General features: G+C 41.2%; 1 protein-coding gene across 7 annotated transcripts; it reads right to left on the bottom strand.

Annotated features, from left to right (window-relative positions):
• Positions 1-429: 429 nt before the first annotated feature.
• On the bottom strand, positions 430-19,585 carry lrrfip2 (LRR binding FLII interacting protein 2). 7 transcript variants are annotated; one of them, XM_022743721.1, is made up of 27 exons: positions 19,416-19,585; positions 17,926-18,084; positions 12,516-12,602; positions 12,012-12,071; positions 11,291-11,350; positions 11,117-11,155; positions 10,866-10,937; positions 9,995-10,042; positions 9,817-9,885; positions 9,459-9,548; positions 8,830-8,886; positions 8,396-8,449; positions 8,229-8,285; positions 7,641-7,712; positions 7,237-7,350; positions 6,734-6,775; positions 6,145-6,276; positions 5,607-5,678; positions 4,531-4,701; positions 4,325-4,417; positions 3,845-3,937; positions 3,025-3,126; positions 2,191-2,323; positions 1,803-1,973; positions 1,624-1,703; positions 1,380-1,484; positions 430-1,296 (listed from the first exon to the last, which is right to left on the bottom strand). In XM_022743721.1, the coding sequence occupies exons 2-27, from the start codon at positions 18,013-18,015 to the stop codon at positions 1,186-1,188; spliced, it is 2,274 nt and encodes a 757-aa protein (XP_022599442.1). In that variant the 5' UTR covers positions 18,016-18,084; positions 19,416-19,585; the 3' UTR covers positions 430-1,185. The 7 variants fall into 7 exon arrangements, with proteins under 7 accessions (XP_022599442.1, XP_022599443.1, XP_022599445.1 ...); XM_022743722.1 differs by lacking the exons at positions 7,237-7,350; positions 7,641-7,712; positions 8,229-8,285; ... (7 more) ...; positions 11,291-11,350; positions 12,012-12,071; XM_022743724.1 differs by lacking the exons at positions 3,845-3,937; positions 7,237-7,350; positions 7,641-7,712; ... (8 more) ...; positions 11,291-11,350; positions 12,012-12,071.
• Between the last annotated feature and the right edge of the window lie 1,862 nt (positions 19,586-21,447).

The following is a 21,447-nucleotide window of genomic DNA, read 5'->3' as shown; positions in this document are numbered from 1 at the left end:
TGGACAATTACAGGTTTACATCAACTGTATTTGAGTATGGAAAGTTGAGTGAGAGATGGAAAACCTTTGTAGAAGAGATGTACCTAACTGTGCCTCTGTCTTTATTCCAGTCACAATAACTAATCTGGAAGCTGGAGTTGAGAATAAAAAAAGAAAATTTCAAATAGAAAAAAAAATGACCTTGTCCTTTCCTACTGTGATTCAAAACTGCAACAAAAGTGAGATTAAATATTCTGAAATATCACTGGCTATTGGTATCAGAAATCTATACCCATAATTATATATACCCCATATGTATATAGAAAAACTACCGAGGCTACAAATGAACAACATCCACACCTCACGTTTTGACGATGCAGATTCGAAAAAAGTAGAAAATAGCAAAACTACGTCATGAAAAAGCAAAGAAAAGATTCAGATTGTATGCACTGTTCTGTAAATTACACATTTATTGTCAAGAAATCTTTTAAATATTTGAAAAATTTCAATGAAACCGCAGCAGACACAATTGGTTCTATATATTTTCAAATAATGACTGCACCTTTTCTTAAATACATCATTCTGTACCTGTTAAAACGATTATTGTTTCATTGAGCGGTGCAGACCCCCGGTCTAGTGTGAAAAGGCACTTCACTGTGTGAGGGGAAGCAGAGAAGGTGCAGGGCCGGAGCAGCCGTGAGGGATGAATAGTTTAAAAGCATCATTATACTCATTCATGCAACTTATCAAAAAAAAAAAAGAAAAGAAAAAAAAAAAGGATAATAAACAAAACAAAGTACAGCCAAGCACCCAGTCAGAGAGAAATAAAATCTCGTGGATAACATGATGTAGTACGAAGTTCTGAAAAATTAAGTAGTGACTAGAGAAATTTCTTCAGATGCATCTCCCAGCAACTTTGTAGTTTTATTAGTTAAGTTTCTGAGTCATTCCTCTGAAAACACTGGCAGCTTGCCAGAGAACACCAACACTTCCGGGTTTCAAAAAAAAAACAAAAAAACAAAAAAAAAACCAGACACAGTTCAGTTTTTTGCCTGTGCTACAAGTTGTTTTTTTTTTTAAGTGTTTTTGGTTAGCTACAAATCTTAAAGTGTTACAGCTGAAAATGGAAATGTGCTCCAGACGCAATATGGCAGTCAGAGGTCTGAGGTGCGAGTTTAAGGGCTTCTGTGGTGACGCTGCCTTGCCTCACTGCTGTGACAGAAGGGCGTTCCTGTTGGCCTTCATCTTCTCAAGGCGCTTTACTAGGTGGTTGTTGGTCATCTCCATCTCCTCTATCTTATCTAGAGCTGTGCGCAGCTGTGGGGGGAGCAGAGGAGAGACGTTACATTCAGCCCGCTGATGTTTCTCGCTAAAAAACGCCAGCTAGCCAATGTCTTTACCTCTCTTTGAAGTTTCCGTTTTTCTGCTTTAAGTTCGTCTTCTACTTTCTCCGAGTTATCTGCTGCTGCCTTGTACCTGGACACTTGCCCTTCAAGTCTGTTAATCTGAAAAACAGACAAACAGACAAAGTTTACAACTGGTGATTTACGGCCCTAAAACCTACAACTTTTTGGTATTTCTGTGTATCATGTTTCTATAATTTAATGTGAACTATTATTTGTATGACATTTCTTTTTCACTCACATTTTGTTCCATTGTACCCATTTCCTGTTCTGCCTTAGAAAGCTTGAATTTGTATTCACTAATCTGTCTGTTGGCATCTCCTAGAGAGAAAACAGAAAGCAGCAAGTTTGAACATACAACAATGTTCAAATGGTCATTTCATGTATTTTAATGTGTGCACAAATATAAGGGCAACTTACTCTGCATCTCAATAAAGTGCAGGTCTGTACCATTCTCCATCCTCTCCCCGTCTGTGTACGCACTGTCCACCTTCGAGTGTTTCTGTCTCTCATCCTCCAGCTGATTCTTCAACTTCCTGATCTGAGACAACAGTTCATCCTTCTCCTCTGCCAACTTCCGTAGCCTGACATCTACACGACAGCAGAAAAATACCTTTAACTGATGCAATTCACTTTAACAAGCAAAATCAGCGTGTAACAATTGCATTTGCTGCTTAGACAAACATGTTAGAATACAGGATCACTGAAATGTGAAAAAAAGAGAGTTGTGTTCTTCTCTGGTACATGCAAATACACGCCTCATCAGATCCCTATATTTAGCATTCATCAATCTCATCCTCTGACTCACCCAGTGGGCCCTCTCCTGCAGACTCCAGCACCTGGGCGGCCTCCTGGGAGACCACAGTGATCCCTGAGGACAGAGGCTCGTGGTTGACATCTCCGTTTGGTGTGCCGTCTGGGATGATGACCAGCCCGTGTTGCTGTGGTAAAAATGCTAATTACACACATGTATTTATGCACTATGTAGCTTAACACTTGACCTAACTTTGCATTAATCAAAACTTGAAGGCACAAACTACATACCACGTGTCCTGCAGTGAAGCAAGATGTGTCAGGATTTGCCTGATCAAAATAATGAGGACTTCTAATGAAATCCTGGCTGTGTTCAGACAGGTTTGTCTCACAACAACCTTATTATCAGTAAACCATGTGCTATAATATTGCTGCACATTGCTTCCTTTAACCTTTGGCAGTCTACAAAGATAAAAATGTTTTTTTTATCTGTTTAACAGTCATGTCCACAGCAGCTGTTTCATATTTCAGCAGTATGTTCTATGTGGGTTTTTTTTTTTTTTTTTTTTACCATGTGTATGCATAATAACAGATGTTGACTGTTGTATGTTTGCTGCTCCGGGAAGTTACTGTGGTGACATTACATGCATACAGTCTATAAACAACAATTCCATCAGTAATTTGATATAGTGCACATGCACCAAGAAATACCAAGAAAATAAGGTGGAAAGAAAAACAAACAGGAAGAAGTAAAACGTACAGCACAGTAGCAGGTTTGATCGCATTAAATGGCTTCCAACCAAAAGGAAAAGTATAAAAAAGTAGTTCTGTGGCCAAAAAGTCATTCCTCTAACCTTGTTATTTTTCTTCTGGGACTTAGTGGACCTACCTCTCCTGCTTTGGCCTTCTCCTTGATGTCAGCAAGCTCATCTCTGAGCTCATCTCTCTCATTCCTAATGCAATCAAAGTACTCTTTCTGCCTCTCTAGGGCCTGGCCACACAGACGAGAGAAGACAAGAGAGAGAGAGGAGAAGAGGCAGAGGAGAAGTTGGATAGACTCTGGACAGACATGCAACACCACATGCCACAGCAAGACATGTTCCATGCACAAGACGTGCACTGTGCATTTGAAGACAACGAAAAGGATGTAGAAACAGACAGTAAACCAAGAGATGAGGACAAGGTGACATGCTCACAGGAAATTTACTGGGAAAAGTTAAGAGGAGAGGTAGAGCACAGGGTCTGTAAGGAGGGAGATGATTTCTTCTGATTTTGCAATTTGTTAAAAGCTACATATTAGTACGATGCTTTCATCATTAAGGGTCTGACTTAACTAACCACTAGTTAACTGATCCACAGGTGGAACATGCATGTCATGCTAGAGTTCATGGATTACACTTCTTAAGTTTATATAACAATCCTAAAAAAAAAATTGTATTTTGCAGGATGTGCACTTCAAGCTTTAACACAGTGCCAGTGCACTTGCATTGTTAGCAGGATCCAAACTGAAAACGCTGTTATTTCGACATGCAAAAATCCAAACTGTGAATGTGGATGGGTCCAGGTATTGCTAATGCCTAAGAGTCTCCAACATGCAGAGACAGCATGAGAGGCAAAAGAGCTGGATGTACACTGTGTCTAAATGCTGAAAAGCACAACAATCTATTGCCTCTCATATTCCGTCAGAGCATCCGCGTGGGACCTCCTACCCCAATCTTTTTGTCCTTCCAGTTTATCGTTTCCTGCAGGTCAAACACCTCTCTGGTGAGGGCATCTAACTTAGTCTGCATTCGCTGGCTCTCCTGGAGCGGTGTTAAGCAGTGACAAGATGACACAGCACAAGATAAGAACAGAATAGGAAAAATTGAATGGAAAAAAGACAAAGGAAGAGCAAATGCACATAAATACATAGATACAAAAATGACAGGTACAAACGGGGGTGAGAAGAGACTGAATTGAGGAGATGATGCTGAGAGAGGAATGAACGATAGTGTTCAGAGTCAGACAGGACAATGAAACAGCTAAATGTCAGAAGAGACAGAGCAATAGACTGGGAGAGGACTTAGAGGCAGGCCAGTGCCAATCAATCCTTATCAAAGTTCCTGCAGAACAGTCTCCACTGCAGCCAAGACATTGGCATCAACATCTTTCAAGTTGTTGACAGAATAGCAGTCTGGTGTGGTTCTTACTTCTATAAGCTCATCTCTCTGGCGGATTCCCTCTTTCAGTTCTTCTTGTTTATGCTGCAGGACTGTACATGTGTGCTTTTGTCTTTCTAGTTCCTGAAACCACAGAGAGGACATTTTAGCCACAACCTTTCCATATAAAAACTTTTTAACTTAACCAAACATGAAATTGATTTCTGTCACATTATTTAACATGACTGATATTTCACCTTTGACTTATCTTCCAGCTCCCTCCTCATCTCTGACATTTGCTCCTCCATCTCCTCTATGACGTCCTTTAGTGTGTCCACTTGATAGATGAGGTTGGCTTTGTCGTTATCCAGCTGTGCATTCGATACCATGGCTTTCTTATACTTCTCCTCCACTTCTGCAAGTGACTCCTGATGCGGGTAGAAGCATGTTAATAAACAGAGCAAACCAATTTAAAGCATGGCTCACCTACATGCATCAGGTGGGCTCTCTGGTATAAAAAAAAAAACTTGTTTTTGTAACACATTTAACACACCAAACATGCTACAAACTTCTTGTCTTGTTTATAAATGTAAGATTAAGGCTTAAGGATTAATGGCATAATTCTGTACCACCTGTTGTGGTATTTTTCCATTTCAAAACAGGTTATTTGGGACTAATATGTGATGTGTGATAAGTGGTGACATTGTACAAAGAACAATTAGAATGCGTTGAATCACTTTCAGGAGTGAAACGCAACAGTGTGAAAAGGGGATCTGAAAGAGAGAACTACAAGTGAATCAGGAAACAAGATGATGAAAAGTCATCTAGCTAAAGTGCATCAGTTGTATGGAACTCTACAAGGAACAAGCCAGGAGTCAGCTTTGTTAGTAAACTACTCTTTATCGATAAAATATAGTGTCCTTTCTAAGAGTACAGGAAGCTGTTGAAGGTGACTGGAGGAGTCAAATCAGAGGGCCCTCACTGAGGCAACAACAGCCTGGGTGCAAGAGGAGCCTCATAATTGAAAGCACTGCTGTTATCTGTCAGCAGGTGGAGCTTGTTACTCTCCTTCTTACATCTCTGAACATAGCTGAAATGTTGGAGTGTCACTCACGACCAGTGAGTGGGATCAAAACAGGAAGTGAGGGAAGATCATGCAAAAGAAAGGGGCATTACGCAACTCAGACTGGGAGCACGCAAAGACATGGCTGTGGTGTTAGGAGCTACAGGAGGGGGGCACAGTGGGGTATGAGTGGGGAGGCAGGGGGGTTAGTGACGCCATACTGCTCCCAGAGGACAAGAGAAGGCATGCTGTGAGCTCAAGCCCCTCTACCTTCAGCTCTTTAAGCCCTTGCATGTACCGCCCTTCTACATCCTGAATCTGGTCCTTTAGTTCATAGATATCCTGTAGGGCAGATGGAAGGAATGGTTGGGGTGAACTGGGGCATCAGAGAGGGTGGGGAGCATCAAGGAGAGATAACAAAGCACCCGTGCTACCATCTCAAAGACAGTGTAGCTGGCATACACATGACCACCCAGATAAAAGGAACAGCTACGCAGGACACATGTCAAATCCAGACCTCCCGTGCATACTTAAAAGAAAAACGGTTAAAGCAGACACTTAGAACAGCAGGGAGGGCACAACAGAGGCAATGCTGTGGGAGGTTCATATGCAGAAGGAACAGATGTTTTACATAAATGGCTCAAACATAGAGCATATGGATTTCAGCACTATGAGAATGTGACGATGACCAACAGAGTGTAAAACAAGTACAATTTCTCTACATAAAATTCATTCATTTGCATTTCTAACCATTTTTATTCGGGCACATGTACAGAAAAGTCGACACCAAGTGTGTTGTACACCTTACCCTAAGTTCACTCAGACTGGTGTCGGGGTCATAGACGCTACCGGTGTCTGCGCTGCCCCGCCGTGACGAGGTGCCACCCAGCGATGCCAGGGTGGCTGCTGAGAGGCCTGGGGTGGCACAGCGGGAAGATGGCTGCGAACGCAATGTGCAACAGAAGTCACAGTCAGAAAAACACGAAAACAGCACAGCACGGCAAAATACAACACAACCCCGACATGTTATCCAACACCATCCTCTGATCTTGCGGGCATGTCAAGTGATTCTGTCATATTGAAATCCTCCTGAGGGAGACATTGTCACAGTCATGTGCTGAAAGGGGATTTTATAAACTTGACAAACTAGCCGGCGTTGTGTACAAAAGCCATCTTATGCTTCTCTGTTGTGTTGCCATGGTTACACTGTAACTACCTACTGTATTAATTCATAGGTCTCTGTAGGATTGTACCTGTTGACCGCTGGTGTCTAGTTACATTCTTTAGCAAATCTACCTCAGTGGTCCTGATATGTAGCTACTAAGATTTGAAACGAGGGCACCGAATCTGATGCTTGTTGAAGGTATTGAATGAATACAAAATAATAGCGCACTCACCCGACTGTAATCTGAATACTGTTTGTCACATTTTTCATCCAGCTGAAACAGAAAAAAAACGTGCTGCAGATTTAGTTGCACACCATTTTCAGAAACATGCGTCCTGTGTGGTCATGCTTTGAGCTGTGTCCTTTATCTGTAAATCAGGGAGTTAGTCCTGGAGCTAATGTGAGTCGGGGATAAGTGCTGCATGTTCACAGATCACACGGAGTTGACAACCAGACAAGCAAATTAAACACTGAATGAATCACACCACTCCATTAAAGAAGATATGGTTACTCAGTCCATGCTGCTTCACAGTGGAGTCACATCCACTTCAGCTACCCTTATATCAGTCTACTCATCTATAAAGGTTATGAACAAAAAACACAGGATGTGGGATAAGTTTTCAAAACCAAAACTTATTTTTAAATCATGCATCAGTTATAAAATAATTCATCCGTCATTGGTGCTGCACTGCATTTCCAAGCGCCCACTGTCGTGAGCTCAGTTTAGCCACTTACAGCGTCCAGATCTGGAATGCTCAAATCATCGAGGTCAGAAACAATACTGCCCCTTCGGTTGGAGCGGCTGAAATAATCAGCAGCCGACTCGCTAATGTCTGAGAAGTCAGACGACTGCTTACAGCACACACAGGATGAAGATGAAAGGCAGAGGAATAAATAATTACATGGGCCACAGAGTAAAACTCATCAGAGAGGAAAAGGACAGAAGAAAAACAATGACACATACATCCAGAGGAGATCACTCGTCATGGTCAAGGCATTTAAAATCTATGATAGGTATGACGCTGATACCCTCACACAGTATAAAAATAGAAACAGTTGAAAAGAAGCTTTGATTACTGGATCATCAACTACTGTGAGCATCACTCTAGATTTTCTACAGCCTGGTCCCTACAGCTCACCACACTGTCCCTGCGGCTTCTGCTGGAGCGCTCCTGGGACACGCTGCTGACAGTGTCGTCATCTGAGGAAGACTGAGAGGAATACACACACATACAAACACACACGCACAAACACGCACATGATGAGAAGCCAAAGTAAAGTAGAGGATGGCTGCATGCCCAAGACTTTTTCTGACACACACGACTTGTTCAAATAGCAATCTGTAGACATCCAGTGGCAGTCCTTGTATTCAACAGATTATTGGATTACACTAAAGACTGTAAATCTATAAGTAATGCCAACTCATGCAATTTGGATAATTTGGATAACACCAACTGGAAGTAAGTCAGAATAGAGAACCTTGCTACAACATCTTAGCTTACACAGCACTGCAGAAGAAAATTCTTAGTTCACACATTTCAGTGTCAATCAAGGATGTTGTTCTCTAAAGCAAGCTGTAGGCAGTTTGGTATGAGTGGTCAACACTGTTCATAGGAGGAGGGAGGTCTGGTGCTGAGAGGGGGCTAAGGGGAGCCTGTTAGCAGTAGGTGTCTGCATGTGGTGTTAGCTGACATCAAGCAGGGTGGCGGTGGTTATAAGGTGCTCACCACAGGGCTGCTGCGAGTGGAACTGGCTCCAGAGGAGTACCAGCTGTATTCAGAGGGCTGTGGATGGGAGGAGGAGGAGGACAGGACAGGGGATCAACATGAAGACAGACGTTAGGCCACAGGCGCAACTGCTGAAATACTGTTTGACAAACATTCAGTAGACTTACAGCTCTTGAACTGTAGCCCGAGCCGTAAAGACCAGTGTCGTCATAAATGGAGGCCTGGGGGCACACGTGGGAGACAATGCCAGACTCAGCAAAACACGAGAGGGAGCATAAATCTTTGACGTGCAAGCTAAGTAGGTTGAGTAGAAAGACTTTCTCTGTGCCATGCAATAAATAGACAGACTCTGTATTTCCAGCATCACTTTCGTTTCACTGTCGTACAACAAAAGCCCTGGCTTCGCACAAACTACTGCCTTATCTAAGTGAAGCACAAATCTCTGGCCACCACCAAGTGCTCAGGTTGTCCAGGAGCTAAATATAAGTGGCTGGGCATCCTATCAGATGTATGTGGCCACAAGAGAGGGGGGAAGGTCTACTTCTGAAGGTAACTAGAGGCATGCAGAGAGATGCTGGCCACCCAGTGAACAGAAACTGACCGTGCTGTAGCTGCGGGCCAGCCCCGTGCCAGAGGTGGAGGACAAGGAAGTGCTGGCCTGTCGGAGAGGAGGGGAGGGGAGCAGGGAGGGGGTCAGTTTAGAGGACAGAGGAGGGCTGTAGCGGGAATGTGAAGTGCAGAGAGACTAGAGGGCTGCTGAGAGTGGAAACAGGATGAATGTTTTGCTGACGCTGTAGCATTAAGGGCCTTCAGCTGAAAGTGTTGAGTGGAGGAGTCAGGTGAGGTGACTGTTTTAAAACTGGTAGAGCACCGCCTTTGTCAGTCAGCAATTTACATGAATTCAAATGATCCTAAGAACTTCTTTAGAGTGGATAGATATCTCAATAAAAAAGTCAAGCTTTGGCTTTCTACAACATAACTAGGCAACATTATGTACAATTGGAATGTTTATCTCTTTGCTTCGATGCTTTAATGACAAGAAGCAAAAAAAATAGCCCTTATTGCAGTTATATAACAACTACGTTAGGCATATTAATGTCTTATAAACTAGACGATGCCGATAGGAGTATGCTGCTTCAACTGACGTTCACTTTCACTGAGTGTCCTTTAATCACATCAGCATGTGTATAAAAAGGCTAAAAGTTGGACAGCAGTCAGAGGAGGACTGACCCGAGGCTGATAGGTGGAAGTAGAGAGAGAAGGTGGTGGTTTGGTCTTCGTTAGGCTGGTGTAGTTCCTTTGATCATGGTACAGACCAGTCTGGAAAAGTAGTAACATGATATAACCTCAAACAAACACTGACATCACAAGCTTTAGCCTCACATGGCACACTAATATCCATTCCAGACACATTAAACACAGCTTGATCAACGTCTGTGTGACACTTCAAACTGTAATAAATAGTCAGTTTTATCAGGTGTAAAGTCGATCAACAGTAAATCATCACCACAAACCACTGCCACTAGTCTACACTGCCTCCATGCTTGAGGCTACGGCAGAGACACCAACACTGAGAGAGTACACTGACCAGCAGGTCCTTCTTCGAGGAGCTGGATGAAGACTTTTTATAGCCATGCAGGTCATTGTACACAGAACTCTGTTCAGCCCAGAAAAAAATGTGAAAAAGAAACCTTAAAATGAGACAAAGGACTAGAAGTTACGCATAGATGCAATGATAAATGGATGATTAACACATATGTACATACAGTGGAGCGGGAACTCTTGAGGGTGGAGCTAGCGGAGAGGCCATCAGACTGAAGAGACAACAGGAGTCGTAAGAATTATGATCAGAAGACAATCAAACATCTGAGCTGGTTAGACTAGATCTTAGGTTTGAACTGGCAAGACACATTGTATGTGTCTCACTAAGACTAGGTTAGTTGTGCAATAGGTTAAATAATCCCACACAGCAACTGACAGAGTAAACTGTTTACTTTCCTACACCTTGCCAAAGCCACAGTGAAGGAGCAAAAACATTTGTCAGTTTGTATCAGCAGGTACAAATGCAGTCCATCAGCACTTCTATTCTTGCTACAATCCTGTTGAAAACTGCAACTGGCTGTGCGTTTGTGTCCATACCGTCGTTTTATTTCAATAGATTCAAGCTGACAAATGCCCACATGTCTGGTCAAGATTCACATTTCCAGCACAACGATGGAAATTTAGAAGATGCAAATTGTTTCACTTAATGAAAATTCTAATCAAATGTTAGTGTCAGTGCATCAGAATCTCACAGCAGCACGTTCAAGAACGATACAAGGAGGGAATTTAATGTGGTAAAGAAAGTGAAACAGCTCTATCAATGCTTTGTCTCCCTCCAGGTATGACCTAATCTGTCATATTCTATCTTCAGTATGAAAAGGGTATTACTGGACCACACGGAGAGGAAAGTGGATGCATCACGAAGTTCTGAAAACTCTGACTGTTGTTGAACGCCTTGGAGTTAGTCCTGCTTAGCACAATAAAGTTAGCCAGACCCGAACTCTGGTTACATGCTGAGAATCCAGGTATTCAATCTGTTGCCAAAATCCACACAAATATACATTATGCTCTCACACTCATGCACGCACAACGCACCAAGGCATCTCTTTTACGGGAGCTGGATCGACTTTTACTAGAGCCCAAGTCACGTATTGCGGATGAAGTTGACTTCAAAGTAAAAAAAAAAACATTAAGATTAATCTTCTTTCAGACAAGTTAAGTATGCAATAACCCAAAAAAAGTATTTCATCCTAATGTATTACTTCAACAAGTGCTTTCACACATCAATGTGCCCCCTATGAGAGCACACTCTTAAGAAAACTGGCAGAGGTGTATTATGTACGCACCCTGTAGCTGCGGACTGACATGACATCATCATCCAGCCCCTGTTAATGTGGAAACATGGAGTCACAGCAGACAGAGAGGAACATGGGTGATGAGAGATTAACTGCAGGATTACAGGAGAAAGAAGAAAGGAAATACAGGCAGACAAAGAGGAAGTGTGTGGGGGAGATACAGACCCGGCGATGACGACTGCTGGCTCTACTACTACTAGAGGTTCTGGCTTTTTCTGTGTCAGCCTGGAGTCAGAAAGGAAAGTTGGTGAAAGTAGAGAGGCTCAATCACAGGGGTAAATAAGGTCACTCAAATGCTTAACAGTTGCTATGCAAAGCCCAAACCATGCAAAACAACTTCTGTCATCATGTTTATAACCAACTGGATGTCATAAACATTCGCAAATGTTATTCTCCTTAAGCACAGCAGCAAGATTAATGATATACAAGAACAACTAATATACTGCACATTTTTGTCTCATCTGTTCTTTTAAAAAGGCAACATGACAGTGCACACGAAAAACCTCCTGCTTGTCCTTACTGTGTCAACACACCAACACACATACAGATTTAATTCCATGCAAAACTGCTCCATTAACATTTCAGAACCATCCATCATTTCTGAGTATAGCTAAATGTCCAAACCACCTTCTTGCATGCAGACTCACCCACTCTAAATAAAGTCAAAGGCCAAAGCCTCAACAGATACACACAGTCACAGATTATGGTGTCTCCAAAGCAAATACACTCTTGAGGGATATTTCTGCAGTGAGGCATATTTCCACAGTGAGGTACAGTGTAGTCTGTGAGTCAAGTGTAGCTAAACGGTCAGGGCTGACTGGGGCTCAATCCCACACAACAGGCTGTTAGTGGACTGTGAGGCTGCAACACTCTCTTGCTTGCCTACCATCCACTGGTGGATCTGACCCCATTTTCTGTTGCTACTGCCAGATGAGTGGTAAGAATGCTGGACAGAGGGAGGAAGTGCCAGGAAAAACATACAATCATACTTCACTCAAAACTATGAAAAGGTAAAAAAACTGGGTGACATTCACTACAGGAATAGAAATTTCTGGTTACATCTGTGGACATGCAGCACTTATATTTTTCTTTCTGTGGGTATGGTTTTGTATGTGAGCTATATGTCAGATTTATCTAAAAATTTCTCGCAAGGCGTAGAGCCAAACAGCTCCCCTGCACCAGTGACTATGGATACAGATGAGCAGGTTGCAAAAACTGAGTCAGTTATTGTAGCAGCTAGCCAGGGAACATGTAAAAAGAACAACAACAAAATTAGAGGGGAGAACAAGGCAAATTTCCATGTTCATTCTATAGCTGATCGGTCTGCTTGTTGGGTTAAATATTGGTCAAAGTCCATCTTTGCCGGTCAGGTCCATTTTGTGTTGTATACCTCTTTCTGCTGCCGTTCAAGTTCCCTCATTCGAATATCCCTGGCCTCCGCCCGAGCCGCCCTCTTTGCTGCAAGCCTCGCCTCCGCCTGTGAGACACAACATGAACACACTTGTCAGCCACGAATGGAAAGTGGTAAAGGTGCCTCTCTCTGAGGACATGCCCAATCAGTTCAAGAAAGTGGATAGCTTCACTCAAAAAAAAACAAAAAAACAAAAAAAACAAAAAGAAAAACAATCACACAGTACAATTCACATGAGTATATTTGGGCGCTCAACCCATCCGCTTCCTGTAAGAGAAGGGAGACGGTGGAAAATGTTCACATGCCTTGATTTCATTTCTTTGCAGCATCTGAAGTGTCCCTGTCAAGGCCTATGAGAGCCCAGCTTCTTTCCTGAGCTGGAACCAAATTAACCAAGCCTTTGATGATGAGGTTGACTTTATGGTAGTGCTGCATGGTGTGGCTTATTATTTGGATAATAAGAAAATAAAATAATTACAAACGATCCTACAAATAAGGACTGCTTTGTTTTCTCGGATACACAAGCTTGTTTAGGGGAAAGTAACGCTGAACAAGGGAATAACGTGTCATGTCCTCATTGATATAAATGGAGTGGATAAAAAAACAGAAACATCTGTTCGTATGTCACAAAACAGCACCACAAACTGCAGCCTACAAGATGACCACGGTCGGGCTATAATCTGGAGTCGATAATGCACAGTGTGCCCTGGTGACCAGTTTCCTCTGTGTGCTTTGTGATCCTGTCCACAGTGAGTGCTTGGGACGCCTCATCACAAACAACATGTGTTAACCATCAGTTTCAGGAGGATTCATTTAAAGCCCTCATTTGGTAAATGCCAACAGTGCACAAACAAACTGACAGAGAAGTACAGTATCAACAAAAAACCGAGTGACTCGCAACTGTTTGGTTCTGCTCAGTCAGTAAACATGTAGGCCATTTCACAATATCTAACTAGCTGAACCTTATGAAGCACAAATAAGTTGAAGTCAAAGCTAAACTGTGCTCAATAAACTCCCCTCTGGGGGTAAAGTGAGAAGAGTCATCACACAATTTGCCCCCAACTGAGTCAGAATATGAACAGGGGCTAATTTTACAGAGTACCAGAGCAGAGGGGGCTAATTTAAGCGAGCCTCAACGCAGCACTTGAGGAGTCACACAGGTGACTATGTAGACTATCCCTCCATTACGTCCATATTACTAATTACATACTCTACATGCTTGAAAACTAAACACCCCACCAACAAAGAATGGCACACTTGCTCATGAAGCCCAGCCCTTTATCTCTAACTAAAAGACAGTCCATAAATACTGCTCATGCTGTATACAGTATCTCTCTGCAGACAAACACTTTCAGCATTCCAGCAATTTCTTATCTGTGCTGCCAGAATAGAAGGCCTGTGGGCATACGCTATTCCTGTTTCAATAATAGCCTGAAGCGAACAAACAGTTTTACAGCAATGCTAAACAACCACCACAATTTCAGATTCTTTTTACATGTGTTGTACATGTGTGAAAGGATTTTTAATAACAAAAACTGTAATATAAAAACAGAAAAAGACACTTGTGGAGGAGGTTTAGGTAGACAGGAGGCTGTATTCAATTGGACACACTATAGTTTTAGTTAAACACAAATATAATAACAATCTTGTTTTACAGTGACATCCCAAAGTAGGCAGTGAGTAAAAACTATCACCCAAGATGATACAATGTGGGGAAAATTAAGTTGATGAGTGAGATACAAGAATGACTATCACATAAAAACATGCATTTCTGTATAGCCAATACACAACTCTTTAATTATTTAATCACTGATTGATGTCAGCAAATAATATCAAATAATTTGTGATTTTCTTTGTGTCATAGTAACTCTACTATGTAAGATGTATGTAAAACCTTGGGTTACTGTTTTGCAAGTCTACACACCATGTAGGATGTTTTGTAACCATTTCCTATGAACACTGTGTGATTTCGGAGTCTAACAGATGTGCAGAAAATAAAACTTGCTTTGTACAAAGTGAAAAAGGAAGTAAAGGAGTAAAGTTGTGAATACATGAGGACAGCACGCAAATGGGAAAGCAGGAGAGACGGCTGGCTCCTGTGCCCTGCACCTGTTGAGCTGTCTGACAGTATGACCTGCTCTGCACAGCAGCACAGCTGAGCTCTCTGTCTCTGTCCTATCTATAGCCTGGCCCACTGGCCCCAGCTCTCCACCAGCCACATCATGAGGCTGGGAGGGTAACCTGAGTGGCAGAAGTTCACTATCAAACACACCTCCAGAACTATGAGCAATAAGAGACCAGCAGTCCACCATGATATCACCTGCAGCTCTCAAAGAGTCACTGAGTGTATGATAAATACCAGCTAATAACCCCAGTTAGGGTAGCTCCAAAGAAATCCACAAATGCTATTTAGGGGTTTTGGAGTGTTGGTTGGACAAACAAGCAACTCAAATACACCTGGGCTTTGGAAAATTGTAACAAACTACAAAATTAATCAAAAAATTATCTACAGATTAATCAATAACCAAAATAATCAACACATTCTAATATTGAAACTGAAATAGAACTCATCAGTCAAACTTTATTTATATAGCGCCTTTCAAACAAATCAAATGCAATTCAAAGTGCTTTACAAACGATTTATGATATAAAATAAAAATAATTAGTAAATACATAAAAGCATCTCTATCTTAATTTGTAAGAAATAAGCTTACAGTGGGTACATTAAACGGAAGGTGCAGATAATGCTGTAAATACTGCTGTAAAAGGAAGACTTTCACATCCTGAAAGAAAAAATAAATGTGTAAATGCAGAATTTTATTTAGTAAAAATCCCTGGGAACTATCCATGAAATAGCTCCTAAAAACTGGTGGATTTGTTTAGATTCATAGTCATAGTTTTAAAAAAAATAAGCCTGTACATTCAGTAGAAGTACACTGAAGTGGTCAGTGTTATATAAATGACTAACCTTTGGGCCTCTCTCATAACATTACAATGACATCCGACTAGTCCTTCAAAATGTTGATTGTTTGGTGTTTCAAGTGGTACTTAAACAAGACATAAACTTGAAATTTTAATTGTACAATAAAATACAACAGTTAGAAAGTTTGCACTATAAAAGGACGAAGTTCAATAAAACTCACTCTTTATCCAGTGACTGACAGACACCTTAGTACGTGCTTTGTTCTCTGCAGCCAAAATAGTCTCATGTGGAAAGTGTGTCACTTTCCATTGCAATAGTGACTTGTTGATATCACATATAAAATCATATGGACTATGAACTACAACACCCACACAAACACACTCCCTCTGTACACTAAGGAAAAGTCAATGAATGCCTTGTTCAAGTACCATTAGCTCCCTTAGATCCTAATCTGGGGCACAACGGGGATGAGAAGATCATCTAATTCTAACACTTGGCCACTGTCAGATTTGTAAGCAAGCTGCTGGTATTCAAAAGGACTGACTGCCCAGTAATGTAAGAGGCTAGTGACGGTGCAGGCTCAAATTCACAGTCATTCTCAGCAGTGATCTGTGCCAAGCACAGGCAGGCAGGCTTTAACTTTTCTTAATAACGAGGCGCAGACAACACGAAGCAGAAGCTGCGGTGTATTGGAGATTTGTTTGGGAGGGTGGTGATGGGCAACAAGTTAGACAATGACCCCATGAACTCCCTGCACAGTTGATCCAATCTCTAGTTTGCTCCACAAAGAGATTCAGATTTAGGACCTGACTGGGAGGGTCAGATGACTCATGTTTCTATGATCGGCCTGCATGACTATAAAGAGAGCAAATGGAGCCTTGTGCTTAGTGCCCAAGAATGAGGCACTGCACAGCTTTCAAACAGCACAGATGAAGCATTCTTAAAGAGGGCCAAGGCAAATATGAATGAAAATCACATTTATCCGGTGTTACACTTCCACCTGTAAAATCAAGAAATCATCTGACCTGATCAGAAATCTTCAGAGAAAATCTGCAAAAAATGTGTCTATCTTTGCTTACCAAACATAAAAAAGCACCTATAAACTCTGCAAATGATCTCTGCATATCATGCTTTTAGCCACCCCATTCTGAAAAAAAAAAGGCAAAGGAATGGCAACCCTGCTGTGGAACAAAATGGAATAATCCCAGGGCAAGTTGTTACAGGCCAGGCAGCTTCACTCCTCTGCCTGTGTTCCCCCCCAAACAAAAACACTACAAGTCAAGTCAATTTCTCTGTGGTGCAAACCAGCTGTCCCCACTCACTGGGGCTGAAACACTAATCGACTAGCAAAACCTGGAAATCCACATCTAAGTATATGCTTCAGAGGCCCAATTTGCTGACACAACTTTGACCATCACACTTCAAGCCAACGTAATTGGCTGCATAACAGATTCACTACACCTTTTATTTCTGGCTGACGCAACATCTGGGTGAGAGTTTTGTAAACAAGTCTAAAGTTTGACACATGACACATCATCTGCCGATCTATTCAACTCTGCATTAAAATCTGAATCAAGTCCCAATAATCACAGAGGTCGGCTGATTTCATATGTGCCCTAATATTTCAGTTTTTTCGAGCTGGCTTACAATCTAGCCAAACAAACCAAGTGAAATACCTGCAACACTGTCGGTGTATTTGAAGTTTGCTCAATCATCATTAGAACTACTTAATTTTACTCCAACCCATATCATCATACTACAAATCATCAGGTTTTCAAAGGACAATACTGAAAAATCATCAAGATTCACTGGTGTTTGAAAAATTCAAGTTGGATAATTTTCACAATCATTACAACAAACTGAAATAAATTGTTGAGTAAATGTTGACTGCATTTAGATTGAATTTCTGTATTTTTTATTAAGCCCGATTTATAAATGATATTATGACTGTGAAAGAATTAAGTTTTCTTGAAATTTTTCACACAACTGAAAAGCATAACAACTGGAAGATTATAAAAGTGTTTTCTTTGGTTTAAATAATGACATTAATACAATAAGGCTTACTGGTAGAACTAAAATTAGCCTAAATACACATTAACGTTTTCAGGCTTCAGTAAAACATTTCATCAATAGTTCTTAATTTAAAAGGTTTCTCTCTTGGCCATAGTGCAGTGTCAAACAATCATATGAGTGCTGATAAGGCTTTCAACTATGTTCTGTGACTCCGATTATGATGGTGCTGATGTCCAAATTAAAAACATCAGAGACTGTCAAATCAATCCTCCACCTAGGCTTGAAGAGCCCATTATCTGGATGAGGATAAACAAAAAAATCTAAGATGGATAAAATCATGTTAGCATTGATTCAGCAATGCATGAATGGAGCAATGTAGGGCGAACATAATCATTCATCCCAGTATGCTTCAAAATGGAAAAACAGGATCTTTGTGATTGGGTATGAACTTACCTCTCTGGCAATGCTACTCAAGGCTTCATCCTCTGCTGAGAATCGATCTTTCAGAGGGGCACGCTTTCTGCCAGAGCCTTGTGTCCCCATGTTGCCTCTGCAACTGTAGCTCCACCAATGGTGTACAAGGCCAGAAAATACAAGAATAAATGTAAATACCTAGAGGAAAAAACAGGAGGAAAAAGAGACTTCAATAGTGCTGTAAACAAAGTCAAGTGCTGGAATAATCTGACATAGCCATTAGGGCTGCCTCCAGCTTCAACTACATTTTACTGTGTATGGTTTTATGCACTGTAATCTCTCTAACAACCCATACTTTCCCTATCTCTTACTTCCATTCCTGCAAAAACAAGACAGTCACTCATGTATGGCACCTACAAGGGCTTTGGATAAACAGTTGTGGCTGACATGAACCAGCTTTAAATGTGACATGCAGGACCACTGCAACCTCATAAATCAGCATTTGAACATAACATAGCATAACATTCCAATAAAGGACAGCTAATAATAATAATAATAATAATAAAAATAATAATAATAATCTTTACTTTAACATTTTAAACTGGTCTGAACCCATGATTGTTCACTGACTGGGTTTAAGTCGGTGCTATAATAGTATAATAGTTGGTATCAAAGTATTCCTCATCATCAACATGATGACATGTGTTTGATGAACATCCAGGCAATATCAAAGTTAACAGATCGCATGGACAAAAGAGCGCTGTAGCTGGCTGGTACAGACAGGGGGAAAACGCCTAGTTTTGGACCCGGCTGAGTCAGAGGACCCAAGCAAAGAATGAACACTCCTCATGGACGTTTGATGAGCTAAACCCCGTGGATCCAAAATTCAAAATTAACAGTCAGACCACCTCAGAAACGCTGGCTAGAAAATCAACGAATTCGAAGAGTCAATCAAATGGCAAAAGGATGATAAGTTAGCTGACGTGAATCAACCAACTTCAACTAACACTAAGTTACGGAAACATTAATATTTTCCCGGATAGTTTTCCACCTAGTAACAAAGCTAACATTACTGTCCCTATAGTATGTCCATTAATGAGAGGGTATAGTAACCACCAGTTAGGTTAAGGCTAAAGTTACACCAATGTACTGCCCTGTTAGCGGTAGCTAGCTAGTTATACTGACGTTAACGTTGACTAAGGTTAGCCAGCTACTTGTAAGCTAACTAGGAGTGCTAACTAGCATTTCGCCCTCCCGATATTTGTATTAAAAAGTTACCATTTAAGTACCCTTTTAGTGCGCTTCCATTGAAGCTAACGCTCTACAGCAACAACGATCAAGATATGTCCTTCCCACGGCAATGACCCCCAGCACCGAAGACAATCCCCAGGAGGAAAAGCTAGCTGACCCGTTAGCTGGGTAGTTAGCTTGGATAGCCAGTAGGGCTACCCTCGACTCTCCAGAGACAGATACAGCAAACTGGCATTGATCCTCCCGTCATACTTCCGATCCCAAAAATATAACGTTACCTTCGCGATACCTTTGAACAACCCGCGATACAGCCAAAGTGTTGTCCCTTTTCTCTTGGAGGTTTAGGGGAGAGCCATTCGGCTTCTCTTCAGAGATTGGTAGTGTTTTTGTCCACACTGACAGCTGTCATCAGTCCGCCTTACTGCCGCTCTCCACTGCCCTCCTTACCCAGTTTCCACACACACTGGTTAGCTCCAAAGGTCCCGGATGTTGGGAAAAATTAGGGTGTGATGCTGCCTTCACGGACCGTCAGACACATCAAAATGTCAAGTGTTATGCCCGACTGCGAGAGAGTGCTTTTCCAAAGAGTGATACTTGCATAACTGCATACAAAGTGACTTTCCAGGACTTAGCTTTTAGGGGCTGACAGCATGGAAACTCTCATCAAGTAATGACGCAAACTGCTGGTACTACTGTTACCATATAAATACCCAACTGTAATACACAATTTATTGCTTCTGTCAATCCGAAGTGAGTTCGGATTGTGATCCCTATTCCAGCTATGCATGAATCTCGTTGCTCTTTTAAAATAACAAATATAATTTCCACAAATCCATAACAGTGTACGGATTTGCATGAATCATTATGAACACTGCAAAAGAGTTTGATCAAAATAAACTAGCCACCTGGCAAAACGATTGAGTGAGCATCAGTCTCACTAGGGAATTTTGGTTTAACACTATATTTATTTTTTCCTTTTTTTCCAGGTAATTTTTCTAGTTGAGTAACTTACGTAGCCTTATAATGAACCACCTGGTTTTAAGAACTATTTATTTTTAAGCCTAAAAAAGTAGCCTAATTATTAATTAGCCTATTCAGTTCGCCCACTTTCTATTGTTACCTGTTGACATCAGGAAACTTGGTATAACAGAGAAGTGCATTTTTAGCAAAATATTGAGTTGGCTATTTTCTATCTGTAGAGCGCACATAATTTTTGCATACATTTAATGCAATTATAATATAGCACCACATTTTATTTGTTAGTACAGGTCGCTAAATAGGTAATGTTTTGTCACAGGAAATATGTAAATCTAAAATCTTCTATTTGGCTAACTAACATATATAGCTTATAAATAAAAGTACAGACTCCAATTCGTTTGAAATCACTAGTGGATGCCAATTTACTGTATCGACTACTTACATTTTGTCCACAAGAGGGCAGTAGCAGATAATAATTTCTTCTTGCTTGTGTGAAATGGCAGATTGTAGGCTGCATGCTACACCACATGTGCATAGATAGATTCAGAAACAGAACTGTGTTTCCAAGATTTGATTCCTATAATCATTGTAATGAAAATGGAACAATGGAAATATGAGGGCATCACAGCAGAATAATTTCTATAAATTGTAATGAACAATAGAAAAAGCAGTACAAACATTGTGGATACCTGGTCTCTTTTGTTTTTAGAGCACTTGTAAGAGGGATTTTCATTCAGAGGACCTACAGGACCTGCATGGGAATCCCCTGACTGACACCCATAACACAGGTTACATTCAAGCAAATACACACACACACACACACACACACACACACACACACACACACACACACACACTGCTGCTCTATTATTCTCCCTCATTACAGGAAGCTAATGACTGTTTTGTCTCTGATCACCCCTCTCAGTTTGCTGCCGTGCAGACAGGGTTTACTGGAGTCTTAACCCAAAGACACCAACCGCCATACAGTCTCCATGCTACCACCCCTAGTAAACTTTCCATGTAGTCATCATTTTAAGCACTAATTAACCATCTTTCACAGTCATAATGATAAAGGATCACACCTAAATAAATAGACAACACAAGCATAACATTGGATTCAGTTATGCAGCTTCTGATCAAACTGTAATAATAGTAATTACAACGCTGTGGCCTTTGCAGTTGCAGTGTTGACAGAACATTTGAAAATGGAAAATAAAGTTCAGTTAACATCATTATATGGTTCTGTATGTTAACAGCAGACTTTATAACATTAAAAAGTCTGCTGTTACCCGCACTGCTGGTTCGGTCTGTAACAATGTATTTTATTGTGAA

The sequence above is a fragment of the Seriola dumerili genome, unplaced genomic scaffold (genome assembly GCF_002260705.1).
Source record: "Seriola dumerili isolate Sdu_G_001 unplaced genomic scaffold, Sdu_1.0 BDQW01000073.1, whole genome shotgun sequence".
NCBI classification, from domain to species: domain Eukaryota; kingdom Metazoa; phylum Chordata; class Actinopteri; order Carangiformes; family Carangidae; genus Seriola; species Seriola dumerili.
Note: the sequence above shows the minus strand (reverse complement) of the source record. Positions and strands in the feature narration are given on the sequence as shown.

Coding starts and splice junctions, on each gene's coding strand:
- lrrfip2 (XM_022743721.1), bottom strand. CDS start 18,015: ATGGGGACACAAGGCTCTGGCAGAAAGCGTGCCCCTCTGAAAGATCGA. Junction 8,286..8,395: donor CGGGCTACAGTTCAAGAGCT/GTAAGTCTACTG, acceptor TCCCATCCACAG/CCCTCTGAATACAGCTGGTA. Junction 6,277..6,733: donor AGTATTCAGATTACAGTCGG/GTGAGTGCGCTA, acceptor TTGCGTTCGCAG/CCATCTTCCCGCTGTGCCAC.